Source organism: Lipophrys pholis, assembly GCF_963383615.2.
Source record: "Lipophrys pholis genome assembly, chromosome: 22".
In the NCBI taxonomy this organism is placed as follows: domain Eukaryota; kingdom Metazoa; phylum Chordata; class Actinopteri; order Blenniiformes; family Blenniidae; genus Lipophrys; species Lipophrys pholis.
In genome coordinates this window covers 19,515,131-19,534,448 of record NC_137644.1, presented here as the reverse complement: position 1 = coordinate 19,534,448, position 19,318 = coordinate 19,515,131, and the positions used below count along the sequence as shown (strand labels likewise).

The following is a 19,318-nucleotide window of genomic DNA, read 5'->3' as shown; positions in this document are numbered from 1 at the left end:
CTTCAGAAGCCACCACAGAGGAATCCCAGACCGCTGACTTGACAGTAGACTCACAGATTTGTTTGAGTTAACTTTTAAACTAACCTACTTATTTTAATGAGGACAAAAGACATCAAGCATGACCCTTGGAGGCTGGAACCATTTGAAAGCTTCGCAACATCTGATTATTTATTGCCATCATTAACCTGTTTCAGTAAAAATCACTAAAGCCCTGTTAGTTATTTCCCCGTGTGGACTTTCTGCTCAGGTGTACTGTGAGATGCGATCAGACGGCGGCTGGACGGTGATTCAAAAACGCACCGGAGCTTCAGTTTCCTTCGATAGAAACTGGGCTGCATATAGAGCTGGGTTTGGCCACCTGACGTGTAAGTGGTGTGTGTGTGTGTGTGTGTGTGTGTGTGTGTGTGTGTGTGTGTGTGTGTGTGTGTGTGTGTGTGTGTGTGTGTGTGTGTGTGTGTGTGTGTGTGTGTGTGTGTGTGTGTGTGTGTGTGTGTGTGTGGCCATTTCTTTTGTTATAATGATATAAAAATGCAAATCTAAATATTGGCTGAACTGAAACTACATGTCACAATGCACTGGCTTTTTGTTGGTTCCAGGGGACCACTGGCTCGGTTTGGAAAAGATGCACTGGCTGACCCGGGGCAGGACGACCAACTTGAGGGTGGACCTGTGGAACCAGGAAGGAGGAACCGCTTACGCCGAGTACAAAAACTTCTATCTGGGGGATGAAAACTCGGCTTATGCACTCCATGTGGGGAGATACAGAGGAACTGCAGGTAACGGGTCCTCCTAAACCTCGACATCAGAACCAGCTGGTCTCATCGTGGCAGCTACACTAGAGAGTTCCATCTAGGATGCTTCCTAATACTCCCTCCTATCTCCTTTCCTGTCCACTTTTCCTTAATGCTGTGGATGACATCACGGAGTTAAGGAAAGGTGTTAGGAGGCTTTCTAAAGGAGGTAAGGAAAGGAGTTAGGAGGCTTCCTAAAGGAGTTAAGGAAAGGTGATCACGATGACAATCAGACCACACTTCCACTAGGTGGCGTAATAATAATCCAACAGAGGTGAAGGTTAGTGACGTCTGTCGTGGTGAACAAACTCCAAATGTGATCAAAAGTAGTATAAAGGTGGTTCCTCTCACGTTCCTCTGAGGTTCTAACCTCTGATGTAACGTCAAATATCTGAAGGTTTGAATGTAAATCAAAGGAAAAGAGGAACTAAAGGGAAACGGCTGCAGGTGAATAAAGAACCAATCAGAGTGAGACCAGGCTGCACTAAAACTGGACTTTACTGTGTTGGTTCTACAACATCCAGAACATTCCTAGTTGGGATCTGGGTTCTAGATGATTTGAAGTTGTTCCAGGCAGATTATTGCTTTGGTAACTTACATGATCTGCTCCTTTTTCAGTCATCCTGAGTTTCCCTGAACGCTCCGATGAGCGGGTTCCTTTAAATGATGTCGCCACAAGGAATTGTGGGGGAACATGAGCTGGTCTCCTTTGGTAAAGGAAGCATCAGTGGTTCCTAGGCTAAAGGAGGTTCTAAAGGAAGCATCAGTGGTTCCTAGGATAAAGGAGGTTCTAAAGGACGCATTGAGCCTCCTTTCCTTGGCTTAGTGAGAATTCCAACGCTACTTATCATGGCCACCACTTAAACACTTCTGGGGTTTAAGGAGAAGTGGATAGGAAAGGAGATAGGAGGGACTGTTAGGAGATAGGAGGGACTATTAGGACGCACCCCTTGACTTTTTTCCACCTCCTTGTCTACAGGTGATGCCATTCGTGGTTCCCACCCTGGAGCCAACCAGAACGGCTTCGGCTTCAGCACCAAGGACCGAGACAATGACGGCTGCAATCCTTGCATCTTCGAGTTTGATATTGCTTATCATTCCTGTACCAACTTCCACAGCAGCAGCTGGTGGTTCAGCCGATGTGGCTCCGCTTATCTGAATGGCTTTTACCACGCCGACAACGTGAAGGGCCTCCGCTGGGAGACCTGGAGGGGCCACTCCTCTTCCTCACTCAAGGCCACCAGGATGATGGTCAAGTCTGTGTGAGCGGAGCCTCTCAGTCCATCTTTACTTCATTAAAGTCAAAAATCAAGAGTGGGATAACAGTGATTATTTGTTTCCTGAGCATTGAATAAAAAGATTCCCAAAAAATCCTCTTTATTGACTTCTTTCTTTCCGAAAGCTAATTATGCCCAATATTCTTAGTGTTTTGTAACAACAGCATGTAAGTACACGACTGCAACTATGCATATAAAAAAATTAAAAAGGGATTTTTAGACGCTTTTAAATGAAACCTTTTTATGAAAGTCTTTTTAAGTTTTCTATGGTGTTTCTTTTAGCCACTGAATGGCCCAGATAAACTCTTCAACTGTTGTTTTTTAACTTCTGTCGCACTTCAATATTGCTCAAATATGAAATGCATTACAAATAAAATATATTATTATTGTTGTTGTTGTTATTGTTTTTAAGCATCATCAATGTAACCAAGGAAATCCATTTTCACCAGACACCATGAGGCATACAGCCTTTAATCTGAAGTTTAAATCTTGATGTAGACCTGGATTAGCTCTAGTCTCCCTTCAAGAGAGGAGATCATTTATCTCAAGACAAGGACAAGTCTAAGACTATTTTAATCCACTTCTGAGAAAGCTATATCACTAAATCCTGGTTTAAAATGTGATTTAGTCTCGACCGAGGCGTTTGCGTGTCTTTTTAAACCCGTGCCGTCTCACGCAGGATCGACGCCCATACGCAAGTCACGTGACTTCCTGACAACTGTTGGCGGAAGTCCACGACGTGTCTGAACGTGCGCGCTCCGGTATGTAGTTAAATTGTCATATCTATTATTTCTGCTCGCATTAATCTCAGCATAAACCAGGAATTCCCTCTGGGGATGAGCAGCGCGTGATTCCTCTCTTTCACTTTTCCTGCGCGTAAAATGCGCTGATGGAAGAGTCTCTTCATGTCAGTTCTAGTCTCAGATTATCATTATTATTATCATTATTACTCTAATGCTCACGTGTACATGTATGTATGTCACGTTTTCTTGAATCTTAAAGCCTGAAAAAGACGGTTATTAAGTAAAATGTGCTTCCTTTTTTTGAAAAAAGTAAGTCTCGATAACTTTTCTCGTTTAAATGAACGATGTATTTGAGTGTTGAATCGATTTAAAAGTGCAAAATATACGATTTGTCTGTCTCTGCGTGACTCAAAAAGTTTCAACTTCTCTCTCTCTCTCTCTTTTTAACGTGCAGCGTGTGTTTGCTCTCACATGAAACGCAAGCCTGTGTTCTTCTCACTTTTACGCAGTAAATCAGTGTGTTTTCATCCATTCTTGCATTTCAACTTGTTCTAGACTTGAGTAGCTGCTTCTTTTACTTGCTATACTTCATAGGAAACGAGGATATTGTTGTTTGAGGAAACATCATCCAGCCCAAGTGTCGCAACAAACACACTATTTTGGTCGTACTAGTGGTCTACCTCCTTACATCAGTGTTGCCAGATTGGCTGGATTTCTCCCTTTTTTTTCTGGGGGACATGTGTTTGTTTTTTTTTGTTTTTTTAATTCTGCAGTTTTCACAATATTCCCACCAACTCCAGAGACAACAATAACAAAATATTTGCTATCACGCAGCAAAAAGGGGAACCCTGTCCTCCTACTCATCATTGCAGTTGAGTTGTTGAGAAATTAGTCGGGTTGCACTGATACCAGTATCCGGTCCGATACTGCACAGAGTACTCGTCAAAGCTCTCTGTTACAACCCGGCAAGTATTATGTGATGTAATCTGTCGGTAACTTCAGCAGCAGGTAGACGAAAGAGGAGGAACAAGGAGTCAGTGAGCTCGGTACACATTTGTACCGAGTCTCTCCACATTTGATTTCATGCACTTTATTTGTAAAAATTGTGCGTGAACGGCGGCGTCAATTGGCCAAGTTTTGGCCGATTACCAATTTATTCTCTATCATCGTCCAATTAATCAGTCGGGCTCTAATCAGAAGATGTCACGACCAGCCACCATTTTGAATTTGTTCCCACAAAGATTGACATCGAAGCATTTTTTTTTCCCAGCACAGGAAAAAAGCCAAAAGTTCTTCTACAAAATCCTCCATATCGCCTCATCAAGTCTTTATAATATGCAAACATCTTATAGAATAGAACCTCAAAGCGTCTTAATCCTGGAGCATAGAAAATTAAGCTTGTGTGAAATCCACGTCCCGCCTGTACTTCACATATCATGTCCGCTACCAGACACCAGGTTCAAATGTCTCTCTAACATCACTCCTTTTTGTGCAACTGGTTCCCGCAGCGAGGTAAAGGCTTAATGTATGTATGCCTGCTCACTTAAAAACCAGTCTCACTATAAACCATCACCTTTTCCTCAAATTAGACCTACAACCTTCCAGACGGCGACGTATTCCTCCTCACGCTGTTTGGCAACGCTAAAATGTGAATTATATTCTTCATTTAAAGAGACAAACAGCGTTTTCCATTCAAAAGTGATCAGGAGGAGGAGGCAGCAGCATTTAGAAAACACCCACTGAGAACTTTTTTGTAAAATAACTTGGAAAAATATATCTATATATTTTTTTTTACATTTAAATAAAATTTAGCAGCTTCTTTGTTTTTACTTTTAGCTTTTTGTGACGTTGACTAGATCTTGTTGATTCTTAAGCTGAGCACTTTTTTGAAATAATGATGATAATAATAATAATAATAATAATGTTATATTTACATATAGAATCTTAACTTTTCTTAATATAGAAACACAATTATAAAATATAACTGAGTATTGGAGAAGGTGTAGGATTTGATAAGTATGTGTGGGTATACTTAAACATAGATTATATATTTTGTATAGCTATATTTTCATAAGCTATAATTCTTCACATGCCTGAAATGAATGAAATAAAATTTAAAAAAATATATAACAACAATAATAACTTTCTTTATATAGCAATTTTAAGAACTATTATTTCACAAGGTGCTTTACGGTAAAAACACACAAACAGAAAAAAGTCAGCAAGACAGAGAAGACGAGCAATCTTTATATAGTTGTTCTGCACATGCTCAGTAGCGGGCCAATCAGGACAATGTTTCCTCCAACAGTTCAAATAAAGATAGAAAGAGACGATTTTTAACAATATCAAGATGGAGAGTGAGGATGCTGTATATTTCTACATGTGGGTATATGTGTGAATACATTTCTATGAATATAAATTGTATAATTTCTGTATAAAAAATTGGACAAGATCAAACAAATGTGTATTTTTTCAATATTACATATCATTAATTATTTAAAAAGAAATATGTAATTAATTGATACCTGTTCGTTAGGTTATTTGTCCTATTATAAGAGTTCTAACATGTTTAAATGAATATTAAATAAATGGAAGCTGAAGAAAATTCTAAATATTATTTATGCAGAACGGGTGGGGTTTAATAAGTTATACTTCTTCCCACTCCTTTTCGGACGTGGTATCCGAGTATGCTGTAACGCTAGAATGTTTGAGTAGAATAGCGACAGAAATTATAGGCGACCAAACACCACAGGCCCGGGTGGCTAAAAAGAGAGAGAACCTATATAAGATAAATGGGGCATAATTTGGAGTAAAAATAGATCAATGGAATAAAAAAAAAACTACCAAAACAAAAGATAGGCTTCAATTAAAGGAGAGTCACTGGAAGTGGGTTCTTAGAAGAGATTTAAAAGAGGTCACGGATTCGGTCGGCCTTAACTCCTCGGGCAAAACGCCAATAAACTGTTGACGTGACGTTCAGGCTTTTTCTTTTCTTTTCACCGTTGCCCTCTTGATACAAACCCGTCGCATTGTTGGAGCTGAAGCGATGACGTGCATGTTTTTATTTGTTCTGTGTGCTCGGTCCTCACTTCTTAGCCGCACGTCTTCATCACATCCATGACCGCCGCCTGGAAGTCACCAGTGTCACCAGCAGGGCGGTGCAAAGAGTTTATCACATCTAAATTGGTCCTTTCCTAAAGAACTTGTTCAAAGGTAAGACACTCTGCACGTTCATCTCCAACACTCTTTGCAAATCGTCTCTGCGTTATTTTGTCAAACTGCGTTATTTTGCATGAACCGTGGAGAAATAACATATTTTATTTAAATTTGAAGTACTCGTCGTTCCAAAAATGTCACAGGAGTCAAGTAATTCTCTCTCACTCTAAAATAATTTGTTTGGCAAAGTCCAGAAATGTCTGGAAACACAAAAGTATACTATTGGTGTACTTGGAATCCTGGTTGTTTGGACCAAAACCCCATAAAATGTTACAGAAACTCATCGAGTCTGACAGAGAAAGGTGTGGAAGGAGATTTCTGTGAATGTTGTAGTGTTTGGTTCATTGGCTCCGGTCTTTAAGAACGTCGCAGAATGTTGTTCTTGATTAGAAAAGGCTCAAATAATCTGTATAAGTCAAATATTAGCCTTTCTCTTGCACAAGGTCCATGTCCTTGGTTGATAGATGATTATTGAAAAAATTCCAGGTTGACTAAATACATTTTTATTAGAGATGTCCCGATCTGATCGGTAGATATCGGATCGGGGCCGATATTGGTGATTTGTGAGTGATCGGGAATGGGCAAATCCAGCCGATCAAAAAAAAAAAAAAAAACGAGCTGCAGAAGCTAGAAACAGGCGGAGCGGGGCCGTAGACCTATACAACTAGAGTTAATTTAGTGGTTTATGTGTTTCTGTGCAGAAGTCTACTTCTACATTTCTATGTGGTCTGTCTTCTTCTGGTTTTTTGTTGTGTTTGGTGAGTCACAGCGCCCCTAAAGGCCGGGCATGTGTACTACATGCCCTGAAGCCTCGTGTTGAGCCGTGTTCATAGTGAGGTGTGGACGGAGGTTTTTTGGGAGAAGGACAGGAAGGACAAAGATAGTATTCTGAATAAGTTTTTGAGAGAACTATGTTTATTCATTCATTTTTATTACTGTATTTGCACTTTTTTAGGACTTATTTTCAACCCAACCAGCCAAAGACACTTTGAAGTGGAATCTGATTGGTTTTACTGAATACTTTTTATGTTGTAGTTTTTTATAGTTTATATGTTAGTTAAACTGATTCACTGGCTTTCATTTTTATTTTTTTAATTTGCCACAAAATCCAGGTGAGGTTTTTTAAGTTAACATAAATAAGGCGATACAAGACTGCAGAGTGTAATTGTTTTTGGTTTTTGTTGTTCTGACTGAATAAAGTTTAAATAAGTTGTTAAGTCATTCTGAGAAGAATTCTGATTCAATAAGTGAGTTTTACAATAATTTCTAGTTAAACAAAGCTTCTGCCAATAGTGCTTTTAGCTTCAGACTTCTTCGTTGCTCCAAAAACAGACTATTGAGTATATTTGCAATAGCAATGTAAGTATCGGATCGAGAAAGTATCGGTATCGGCCGATACTCAATTCTGAAAAATCGGATCGGTATCGGGGCCAAAAATGTGTGATCGGGACATCCCTGATTTTTTACTAAAAAGTCTGTCGCTCTGTTTGCACTCTGAGGATTAACCCTTCTTTTGTTTGCATCTTTCAGTCCAGCACCAGTTGAAGTATTTGGAGTACTGCACTGTACCCAGACACCACCTGTCATGGAGGTCACACCTTTTCAAAGTCACAAACTCGCCATATTTGTTTTCCGTAAATATACTCGCATCTTCCTGTTCTTGGCTGTTTGTGTTGTGATCTTCATGGTATTCTGCACGGACGTCATAGTGGTGAGTTTGCTTCAACGGGAAAAAACAAGTATGTGACAGAATGTGAAATGTTCAGTGTCTCTGTTGAATAGTGGTCAAACTGCTCCACCCTCACACCAAACAAAAACCCTTTGAAACAAATGTACAAAAGAATTTAAGCTGTCACTTCGCCTACATTTAGAGTTCAACTCACAAAGCACTCGGTTTGTCTTCTTAGGAAACAGTACATTCTGGTCAAATTGCAAATTTACTGTGTTTCTAAATACAACTGCAGATGCAAAGGCAAGAAATTTAGAGGTGCAAGGAGAACAAGAAGAGGGCCTAGAACTGAGCCCTGTGGTACCCCACAACACGGGGTTGGATTGTTTGGCCTCTGAAGATTCAGGCCCCGATTAAACGACAATAACTTTGAGCGAAAATGCATATAAACGTCAGTTTACATGACAACGGTGCTCGGAGCAACATTTCATCAATGGCTCCCAACGTGGAAATTTTTCAAAAACACTCTGTGGAAGTTGAGGAAAACGCATCTTTCTGAAAACCCTCTGGCTCCGTCTCCATGAAGCAAAATTGCTGCTCCTGCTCACCACATAGTAAATAGTTCTTCTTTACATGTGCAAGTAGGTGGAAAAATATAACAATAGCAGCCTTCAGAGTGTCATGACCCCGGTCTATATTATCCTGGAACTTGGTATTTTATTTTGACAGTCACCGTAATAACAATCAACTTGGCTGTCTGTCCAAAGGGATGTCTGTGTACTGGCCTTTATTAATCTTTATAAGTGTATTGTGGTGTGTGTGTGTGTTGTTTCATTACAAAAGCAAACAGCAGCACCCACTAGTGGCCGAGCGTGAAAACTACATCATTTTCAATGTTTCTCCCATTTCCGTGTAACAGGACATCGTTTTCAAAACGTTGCTGTGTAAACATGTAACTTTTCTGAAATGAAAACACAAAAAACGTTTTGACTGGAAACATTGTCGTGTAAGCAGAACCTCGGTCTATTAAGTTCATGAAATGATATCTTTTTACTTGTTTTCTTGCATTAGCACAGTTGTGGAGAAACTCCTTGATGATATTTTGTACATTTGTGTGTTGGAACCAGATGTTCTTTCAAAAATACCAAAACATTAAAAAAAAAAAAATCTTCTTTTATGGTTCTTCATTTGCCTCATACACGTTTATCAACTTTCTCGTTTTCAGAATAAATCCAAGCCCATCGTCAACATCCCAAGCAATATCACCAGCAAACACAGCTTCTGCACCTTTCGACCAATTTCTCCTGAAGAGGCTCTCGAGGAAAAATCCATAATTGAGTCCATCGCTTGGCCAAAATCTCCGTCCCTGCAACCTTATTATTTCATGAAGGGCACGAGTCATCCTGCCTGTAGCAATTTCACTATTCTCCCAAGAAGAGGGGGAGGAAAGTGGCACATTGGCGAGCAGCTTGAGGTCCTGATCCAAATACACGACTACCTCTGCCACCCCAAGAAGTATGGTGGGGATGTTTTACTGGCTCGCCTTCACACTCCTGCTCTCGAGGCCGGTGTGGCAGGACAAGTGGTGGATCACCACAATGGCAGCTACTCTGCTGTGTTCACCCTACTGTGGGAAGGACGTGCAGAGGTCGAGGTAATTCTGATGGAACCATAGACGTTTTCTCTTTTAACATCGTGGCCACACTTGTACCAAGGCTGGTCGACAAAATAGGATGTCTGGATCAGGTTGGGAACATAGTAGGATTTCTACAGTCCAGAAATATAATCAGACATGTATCAGATAACTTCGGGGCACCACCGGTTTAACAGGAAATGATAGCCAATTTGTTTGTAACATCATAACATATTATGAACTGTTAATATAGAATTTGAGTTGAGAGTTAAATTATCTTCAGTTCCTGATCTCTGTGGCTGTTGCCAGAAAGTCGAGTTTCATGCCCACTGCAGAGCTGGCATGCCTGGTTATTTTGTCAAGCCTGGTTTATTTCCTTTTTGATGTGTTGCTGCCCCAGCACACCACGATGTATAAAAGGAATCTGGTAGAACTTGTAGAAAATGTGGTCAATACAGTTTCATGCTGTCATGCAGATCATCTCACTTTGAATCTTTTGTCCCGTCCTGCCAGGTGACTCTGGTTCACTCCAGTGAGGCAGTTAAAGTGCTGCGCAGGTTGACCAGCAAACATCCCGATCGGGTAAATTTCAAGAGCCTGTTCCGCTCGGGCTCCAAAAGCGAGTCCACCACCTGCAACGTCTGCCTGCGACCGAGCCGGACGCCGCTGTGCAACTTCACAGACGTCCGCACGGGCGAACCGTGGTTCTGCTATAAGCCCAAGAATCTCAGCTGTGATTCCAGGATCGATCATTCCAAAGGAGAAGTCACACAAAACCTCAGGCCAAATGAAGAGAAGCTCTTTGTAAGGTGAGGATTTTCAGTATATTTAAGTGAAACAAAGATGTAACTATGATAAAGCTGCATTCGGGTTGAGCTGGTCAGGCTGAGACGTCACTGTTGGTCATTTTTACTTCAATCTGAAGTTGGTACACAGATAATCTGAGTCAGTAGTGCACCGCAGGTTATCAGTTTTGCCCTTATGGTATCGTTTGTCACAATTATGTGTGTTTTCCTTCAGTGACGTCAACATGAAAGTTTCCATTCTGACTTCTGGACCATCTGATGTCTTTGTGGTGCCGAACAAACAAGGTAAAATCCAGAATTTGATCCAACAACTTGATAAAAGAAGTACAATGTGTTACAATTCTATTGGGACCCTTTTCTTAGATGAGCCCAATTCGACGATGAGCAGCGGGAGGTGGACACCTTCTGGTTTTTACTACCAAGGCGTGTGGCGATCACTCGGTGGAACCGCGGTTCGGGAGTTCAGCCCCCAGCAGATGACTCGGTGTCTTAAAGGCAAGCAGGTCCACTTGTATGGAGACTCCACCATCCGGCAGTGGTTTGAATACCTGAATGAGACGTTACCAAGTGAGTAACACAACTACTACCTGGCCTCGTCTCCACAACAGCATTTCATGTGAAAACGCATCGTTTTGGGGTTTTCACTTCAGGAATTGAAAGCTGAAGATGATGTAGTTTTCCTGTTGGGCCACTAGTTGGTGCTGTTGTTTGTTTTTGTCATGAAACCACACACACTCGCACACAGAGAACAATACGCTGAAAACACTAACAATGGAGAGTACACAGACATTCGTACTGACAGACGAGGAAGTTGGATTGCTGCTATGAGAATAGAGACTGGGAGTCATGACACGATGGAGGCCGCCATTTTTATTATTGTCTAACTACTTGCACATGTGCCGGAGAACTATTTACTATGGCCATAGTGCGCAGTAGCAGCGTTTCCACCAACTACATGGAGACAGAGCCCGAGTGTTTTCAGAAAGTTGCGTTTTCCCCCATTTACATGACAGATTTGGAAAAGTTTTCCAACCGTTGAGCTTTCTGTGGCTCTGAGCATCGGGGATCCCAAAACGCAACAAAACGAAGCCTTTGTGGTGCCATTTTGACTCGTTTTTATTCTGACCCCTTTTTATTTTGATCTCAGATATCCGGCAGTTTGACCTGCACACCAAGAAGCAGGCTGGACCCTCTATGGCCCTGGAGTACACCAACAACATCATGGTGACGTTCCGCTGCCACGGCCCTCCTATCCGCTTTGGTGGCCTCCAGACCAGTGACCTGCGTTACATAGCCAACGAGCTGGATGGTGTAAAAGGAGGCAGGGACACCGCCATCGTTGTTGGCATATGGTCGCACTTCAGCACTTTTCCCATGGAGGTCTACATCCGACGGTTGATGAGCATCCGCAGGGCGGTCGTACGGCTGCTGGTCAGAGCTCCAGAGACTCTGGTCGTCGTCCGAACTGCTAACGTCAAAGCTTTGACGCTCTACGAGACGCTGACCAACAGCGACTGGTACTCGATGCAGCGTGACAAGGCGCTCAGAGCCGTGTTCAAAGGTATGAACGTTCGACTGGTGGACGCCTGGGAGATGACAATCGCCCACCACCTGCCTCACAACCTCCACCCAGAACGTCCCATCATTAAAAACATGATCAATGTGCTTTTATCATATACATGTCCAGAACAAGGCAGCTAAATGCACACATTATTAATAGTATTAACCACAACTTTAGAGAAGGAGACGGTGGGATTACAAGAAAAAGGTGATTTGTATTGTCAAAATAAAAAAAAGGGGGGAAGGTTTGGGAAAAGGGACAAGGAAAATGAATGTACCTATCATGGTTTATACAACACATAATCACTTAAACTTTACTATGACTTGTCTTTATTGCACACACCACCAAGGTTTGACATTGAGATTTCAGGGATTGCGGTTTACAGACATTAAGTTGTGTTCAGCAATGAAACCATAAAATAAGATCAAAACATTTTAACATCCTGATAAAAACAATCACATTTTCATAATTCAGTGGAAAAACCTGGCGTGTTGTTTTTCTGAATCAAAGTTGACATTTGAATGAATTTCTATGCAAACGTAGGCCACAATGTAAACGGTATTATGGGATGTGAAGTGTATTTATTTCTCTTTTTAAACCACTAACTGTGATTGTTGAGACTAAACAAAAAGAAAGCCTTTATATAATGTCTCTGAATAGGCAAAGAATGTAATGATCACTGAGGAGCAGGAGGAACATCTTGTTCTGCAGCAGTTACACTTTTGTATTATATCGTTTTGAGCGATCCCACGTGTGTGTGGTCGATCCTGTTATAAACTAAATCCTGACGGGAGAGTATTGATGAATGTGCCTCAACTGCTAAAATACTACATCACGGGTTAGACCCAGAAAAAAACAAAAAATAAGGTACAAAGGGGTTGTGATGAATAGAAATATTTTAATATAATAATTGCTGATCTTTTTGTATTTGTCCAGTGATATCCTGACCAAAGATGAGATGTTGAGCTCTATTTAATGTACATATTTAACAGTTATGTGTTTACAAAAACACGGGAGAAAGAAGCACAGGTACGCCAGTGTCTTCTGTGAAACAATTATGCTGAATCAGAAAAGTTTTAGTAAAATGTTTATGACGTTGGGCTGCCGTAGTTCACGATCAATTAACTGTTTGTTTGCACTTTTCTTTGTGTGTGTGTGTGTGTTTTCGTCCGCTAGTATTCCATCTTGTCAGACTTGAAGTGTGTATTATTATACCACAAAGTGATCCGAGGAAAGAAAGACTGAAGGTTTATTGTTTGAACAATACGCTGCTCCAAAAAGGAAAGGAATGCCCGGTGGATCGCTGTGTTCCTAACACACGAGCCAGTCCAAAGAAAACAAAGAAATCCAGCAAGTTTTTATTTATTTGATGTATTTGCAAGCCATTCTCTTCATTTTTGTTTTACCTGTGACGGTTCTCGTCATTATTGTTGGATTGCGGACTCGCTGAGACTGAGCACAGCTCGAAAGGGAAGTCTTTCATTTCGTGAAATTCAATCATGTCAGGTTTTTAAAACTTGGAAAGTGATGATATATTAAAAGTATTTTTTATGAAAAAATGAGGGACTCTACATTATTTGCACTTCGATGTCACATCAGTCCCGGCACCGTGGCTGTGTCGTTACATTGCCGTCTGCATTAAAGATTCTGTGCTTCTGTTCTGCTGAAAATGACAAGAGTTGATCGTTACATATCGGTATCCCTGTTGCATCACCTGGTGGCCATCTGCAGTATTGCACCTGGATGTTTCAGGTCCTTTCTGCAGAAGCGTGGGTTAGTTTTGCTGGTTCTGATTCCTCCTCTGTCATATAGGGTTCCACAAGGCTCGATTGTAGAGCCCCTGGTTTTTCTTTTTTCCACTATATTTGCTACTACTAATATTTATTCCTTGGCTTTTTTTTTTACAATTGTAGGATTACAAAAACAGACCTTAGCAGTGTACCACACATGAACAGGGGGAAAAAAGAAATTGAATCATGCAAATATTCCTTGGCTTTTAACCTAGATTGAGACTTTTCGGGTGTTTTATCATTTCACTTAATTAGGTTTATATGTCTGTTAATGTCCGGCCCTTCGTTTAAGCTGTGGTTGTTTTTATGAGCTGTATAAATAAAGTTAAGTTTGAGTTGATGTAAACTGTTGAAAGTAGCTTTTTATTTTCTGCATTGTTGCAGTTATGTACTTGTATGTTATTTAGTGTTATAAAACAACAAAAAGAACTTAGTGGGAATCTTTTAATTCAATGCTCCGAAAAACAAGTATTTACTGTCATTCCGCTTCTTGATTTTCTACTTTAATGAAGGAAAGATGGACTGAGAGGCTCCTCTCACACCGACTTGACCATCATCCTGCTGGCCTTGACCGAGTAAGGAACGGGGGCCTTCCAGGTCCTCCAGTGGACGCCCGAGCGCCAGCCGACGTGGTCGCCGCCTGCGTGGTACTCCCCGTTCAGCTCAGCAGAGCCGCACCGGCTGAACCACCAGCCGCCGCCGTACTCCCTGGCACAATCCGAAACGGCAATGTCGCCGAAGATGCAAGGGTCGCAGCCGTCATTGTCTCGGTCCTTGGTGCTGAAGCCGGAGCCGTTCTGGTCGATTCCAGCGTAGGAACCACGGATGGCATCGCCTGTGGGGAGAAAGGTCAGATGGAACTCTCTAGTGTAGCTGCCACGATGAGACCAGCTGGTTCTGATGTCGAGGTTTAGGAGGAACCGGTACCTGCAGTTCCTCTGTATGTCCCCACATGGAGTGCATAAGCCGAGTTTTCATCCCCCAGATAGAAGTTTTTGTACTCGGCGTAAGCGGTTCCTCCTTCATGGTCCCACAGGTCCACCCTCAGGTTGGTCGTCCTGCCCCGGGTCAGCCAGTACATCTTTTCCAAACCGAGCCAGTGGTCCCCTGGAACCAACAAAAAGCAAAACTAATTTGTGGCTTCTTTCTGTCTTTCACCTGGAGAACAAGCGGCACCGGCAGCAGGCGGCGACTGTTGGAAACCAGATGATTATTTAAATACAAACACTTACAGACTCATTTTCAATCATTCTTATGCGCTGTGGCCACCAGAACATCAACCATACCAACGTCACATGCGTCCTCCACTTACTCGTCCGGTGGCCAAAACCAGCTCTATATGCAGCCCAGCTTCTATCGAAGGAAACTGAAGCTCCGCTGCGCTTTTGAATCACCGTCCAGCCGCCGTCTGATCGCATCTCACAGTACACCTGAGCAGAAAGTCCACACGGGGAAAGGGTTTCACTCGCGTGCTGTCGTTTCATAAAGAAGGAGCCGATAATCAAACCTGACGATTCTCTCTCCAGAACCGTTTTCACCAGGAGGCAGAGCAGAGCAATACAGCATCTTCATCTCACAACTACAAGTTCAATGAAACTGAAACCTTCTGAGATGCTTCGCTCTTTAACAAATAAAAGCATGTTATGTTATGTTATTTTAATTTAGGCCCCGTTTATCAAGGCTTTATTCAAAGTGTTTTATAGGAGGAGAGAAACTAGGAAATAATGAAGTCATGAAGCTAAACAGCATCAATAGCTCTCAATCAAAATCTTAGATACCTTGAAGGGGATTCTGTTCTCATCAGGCTGGATCATATAAACGCCGCTGCGCAACTCCGGCATGATCTTCTTAATCTCAGTGCAGTCTGCCGCTGATGTTTGAGAGGAAGAAAACCACAGTTATTCCAAAGATTTCAGAGGTTCAGCAGCTTCCAGTAGAGCCCATGAGGACCCGAGCCTCACCGAGAGGAGCCGCGTTGTCCTGCTGTTCCTACAAACACAACAAAAAACTGTTTTACAGTCCAGTTCCATTGAGTTTGAAGAACAACGTAGAGTTCAGTCGTTCTTTTCTCACCTGCGGTTGTGCCGCGCCGCTGGAAAGCAGAGCCGAGGTCAGAACACAGAGTCCGATCAGCATCGTCATTCTGACCTGAGGGACAAGAGGAGACGCACAGATCAACGGGGACTGACCCGATCGCTCAGGACGAGTGTCCCCGTCCTGGTTTTGTCTCAGAATATATAGCGGAGCTGGAACCAGTCTTATTTACTGAATCTTGTCCTTCTAGTTGCACATTTCTGCACAAACTGCATTCCAATATTGACGAGTATTTCTGTGGACGACGGGCCGGAGGGAACTCTGCAGGGCCCGAGTCCTGACTGGTGCGGGTCAAACAACAGAACAGTAACTCTCATTGTGTGTCTGCGACAGAGGATGATGTGTATAAGAAATAATGTCAGTACTAGTTAAAAAAGTATCAACAAAGTACCAGTATTAGTGGTAAACTATCAAAAAGATTACCTATAAAAGGTAAAGTATCAATAAATTGCCGTGACAAATAGAAAATGTATCAATAAAGTGACATTTATAGTGGAAATGTATGAATAAAGTAACAGTAAAAGTAAAAAAAGTATCAATAAAGTACCAGAAATAGTGAACAGAATACCATTAAAAAAGTACCAGTTAAAAAGTATCAATTAAGTACTACAAATAGCGGAAAACTATCAACCAGTGAAAGTTAAAAAGGATTAATGCAGAGGTTTTATATAGCATTATTCATTCCCTTCATCCTGCATGGGGCAGACTGACCACCTGACACTCACTCCCCCGCTGTAATAAAGTACCAGTAAAAGTCAAATAAATAAATAAATACTCCAAAAAAGAGTGTCAGCAAACATAAAGGCTCACAGTTTCAAACTGGTAGAAGAAATGAAAAAGCCGTTTCACAGCTGAATAATAGACAAACGTTTTGCTTGTTGCAGGTGAAAACCTGTTTGGAGGAAGTATTACTGATTACTTTGTTTTCTGTATCTTGCTTCCTTTTCTTCTTTTCCTCTGTAAAGAAGCTGAATGTGACTTTATTTTCCTTTTTATTCACATTATCATTGATAAACGTTTCCTGGGTCACATTATTAGAGTTTCTCAGCAGAATCCCGAGCAGCGGCAGTGAGCACGTCAGCGCCGCTGATCATCACATTATTTCACTTTCTACAGTGAAAAACAAACACAAGTGAATTTAAGGTCTGTTCCTCCACTCAATGTTGAGATTACTTTCTGGTTGGAGTTGAATTTTATTCCCAGGAGGCCATTTGACGCTTCATTTAGAGACGAAGGCAGCGGAAGATGAACACAAAGCAAATTGTGTTGATTGTAGAACCATTAAGATTTTTTGAAATCTTTACCAAAGACTTTAAACTGGACTGAATGTCCTCCTGCACACGAGGATCAAGGTTCAAACGTTTGCCCTGCAGTGAAGGAGTTGCTCTGCTCTGCTGGGCTGAAATGCAAAAAATGCCACTTGTCCAGCATGACCACCTTTTTCTTTCTTTCAGGATTTCACTTAAAAAGAAAGTCAGAATGTGTCAGTGTGATGTGGGAGATTAGGAGGAGAGAGTTCTACAAGGTTCTTTGTCTCCCTCCGTCTCTACGTCAGATTAATCAATAAATCTTCATTTGACACGTTTCCACAGTCAAATTCTAATTGAACATTAAAAACAGAATATCACATTGAAATGTCATAAAAACTACCATGTAGGGGCTGCCATCCTGGAAATTATACAACATTTCACAGGTTATGAGGGGTAAATACACAAGCTTCTATATTTTATACATGAAAATCATGAACAGGAATGTATTCTTACCAGATGAATTCAAAGTTTGAGTTCGGAGGATCTTTCAGGTTTGAGTCTTGATTTTCCTGCAGAAAGAAAAAGTGAGGATCTGGAGAAGTCGCTGCTGGACGCCGGTTTATATCCCGGAGGACGTTCTGGCTGCAGACATGAGACGATGGCCTCATGTTCGTCATGCCGATTCGCTGAGGATTAGAAGCTGCAGGGAAAACGTCACCAACTGATAATTATTATTATTATTATTATGTTCCTCCAATCAGAACGGTTTGTCCTCGTCCTGTGAGATTAATCATCAGGTTTAGATGAGATTAAACCGTATGGCGGCGAGTCAGAATCAACAATGATAAAGTGTGCCTTTATATATATATATATATATATATATATATAAGTACCCATGAGAACTTTAGAGTTTCTCACTTTTTTATGCTGCCATGATGATGAAAGTTTGTTTTCATTGAGAAACAGTAACTTTTAACACGATGTCTCCCAAGAGGGGGTTCAGACACGACGACTTGATGTTCAACAAATGTTCCAATGTCAACAAACTGTCCTGCGATTCGATTGCTCCAGTATCTCACGTGTCACAGCTCCACTTTCCTCTTAACTTGTTTGGAAGCTTTAAAATCCTCAGGTTTGACTGTTGGGCCTGCTGATGCTGCGATAAATGTTGTGTACTGCAGAATTTCATGTTACTTCCACACGAGTTGAGCTCAGTTCTTGTTCAAACCTCGTTTTAGTTTGAAACGTCTCGACTGATCTTTATGTGCATGTTGTCGACTTTGTTTCATAAACTGTTCCCTTTAATACGGCTCCTTTTCTCATGAGAGGTGGATCTGGTGGAAGTGTTTATCATGCATTAACTCTCGGTTTGCTATTGTTAAATCACCTCGGGGTCCATTTTAAAACAGATTCACTAACATTTTTTTTTTTCACAGTTACACACTTAACTCCCACCCAATGCATACAGTATGTAAGGTGTGGAATTGTGGGAAATAAATGCAAGAGTATATCTACTTAAATTGACAGAGGTACTTGGGGGCATGTAGAATAAGAATCTGCTGCAGTTTGCTGGAATAAAAGAAACTGAATTTTTATAAAATTTTCAGAAATTTGCTTGTATAGTAATACATATGTAATGGGTGTGATTTAAGTGTGTAATTGCGAATAAACGCTACAGTGAATCCACTTTAAACTACATCTAGAGTGTACCTGGGGGCGCATAGAACAAGAATATGTAGTAAAAGAACAAGACACTAATAATAATGACAGTTGTATGTACTGTCTTTCAAGAATGACTATAAGAACCAAAAACAACTGAGGTGTCTTGAACGCACCATGAGTCCAATGTCTGTTTTACCGTATTAAGCAATGTAGACACGCAACCTGGTTCCAAACAGCTGGCGTTACCACAATCTCAAACTTTTAATCGTTGACAGCGCTACACATGCCTAAGGTTCAGCTGATCCCGTGAAGAAATCCGGGGGGGTGGTCCTGGTTGAGGTTCGGTCTGTGATGCTTGATTGATCAATAAAAGTTGTCGTCCCACATTGTCCAAAGTCTCACAATAATCCTACTCGGCACAGAAATCCAGATCTCACTCCCTCTAACTGCTGCTGGAACAACGACTCTTGTAAATTAGCTGTAAACACGTTTATTTTTGTTTTGTTTTTTCACTTTAAAATAGCGGCAAAACCAAATTAAAACGCTACCGTATATGCTCTCCCCTCAGACACCTGACTTCTTTACCTGAGCTTTACTTCCGCGTCAGCATGACTCGAGCTCCATCTAGTGGCTAAATATGAGAACTGCAGATAGAAGGTCTACAACGAAAGTATTGATGAACATATAATATAAAATGTGTGTTTAATATATAATGGCCCCAACGGCGCTCTACTACGGAAAATGACAGTCTGATGCAGTCTGAAGTTTTCACTGTATTTTACACCAGAAGGTTTCATAAAAAATGGCTTTATTTTGAAATTGTAGT

At 41.3% G+C, this 19,318-nt stretch overlaps 3 protein-coding genes across 8 annotated transcripts; 2 read left to right on the top strand and 1 right to left on the bottom strand.

The window, feature by feature from the left end:
* Positions 1–602: 602 nt before the first annotated feature.
* LOC308127290 (angiopoietin-related protein 5-like) lies at positions 603–2,156 on the top strand. Its single transcript, XM_080492238.1, has 2 exons — positions 603–776; positions 1,771–2,156. The coding sequence occupies exons 1-2, from the start codon at positions 623–625 to the stop codon at positions 2,055–2,057; spliced, it is 441 nt and encodes a 146-aa protein (XP_080348364.1). The 5' UTR covers positions 603–622; the 3' UTR covers positions 2,058–2,156.
* Positions 2,157–2,773: 617 nt separating this feature from the next.
* Positions 2,774–12,562, top strand: LOC308127282 (NXPE family member 3-like). Its single transcript, XM_080492222.1, has 8 exons — positions 2,774–2,829; positions 5,908–6,024; positions 7,558–7,738; positions 8,922–9,350; positions 9,843–10,138; positions 10,350–10,420; positions 10,499–10,702; positions 11,283–12,562. Exons 3-8 carry the CDS (start codon positions 7,613–7,615, stop codon positions 11,834–11,836), a joined length of 1,680 nt encoding a protein of 559 aa, XP_080348348.1. The 5' UTR covers positions 2,774–2,829; positions 5,908–6,024; positions 7,558–7,612; the 3' UTR covers positions 11,837–12,562.
* A 1,268-nt stretch (positions 12,563–13,830) lies between these two features.
* On the bottom strand, positions 13,831–19,102 carry LOC308126981 (fibrinogen-like protein 1). 6 transcript variants are annotated; one of them, XM_080491702.1, is made up of 8 exons: positions 18,780–19,100; positions 17,344–17,399; positions 15,560–15,634; positions 15,448–15,475; positions 15,265–15,356; positions 14,799–14,916; positions 14,414–14,593; positions 13,831–14,321 (listed from the first exon to the last, which is right to left on the bottom strand). In XM_080491702.1, exons 3-8 carry the CDS (start codon positions 15,626–15,628, stop codon positions 14,023–14,025), a joined length of 786 nt encoding a protein of 261 aa, XP_080347828.1. In that variant the 5' UTR covers positions 15,629–15,634; positions 17,344–17,399; positions 18,780–19,100; the 3' UTR covers positions 13,831–14,022. The 6 variants fall into 6 exon arrangements, with proteins under 6 accessions (XP_080347828.1, XP_080347829.1, XP_080347831.1 ...); XM_080491703.1 differs by having other exon boundaries at positions 13,913–14,321; positions 18,689–19,097; XM_080491705.1 differs by having other exon boundaries at positions 13,919–14,321; positions 18,666–19,102.
* Positions 19,103–19,318: the final 216 nt, after the last annotated feature.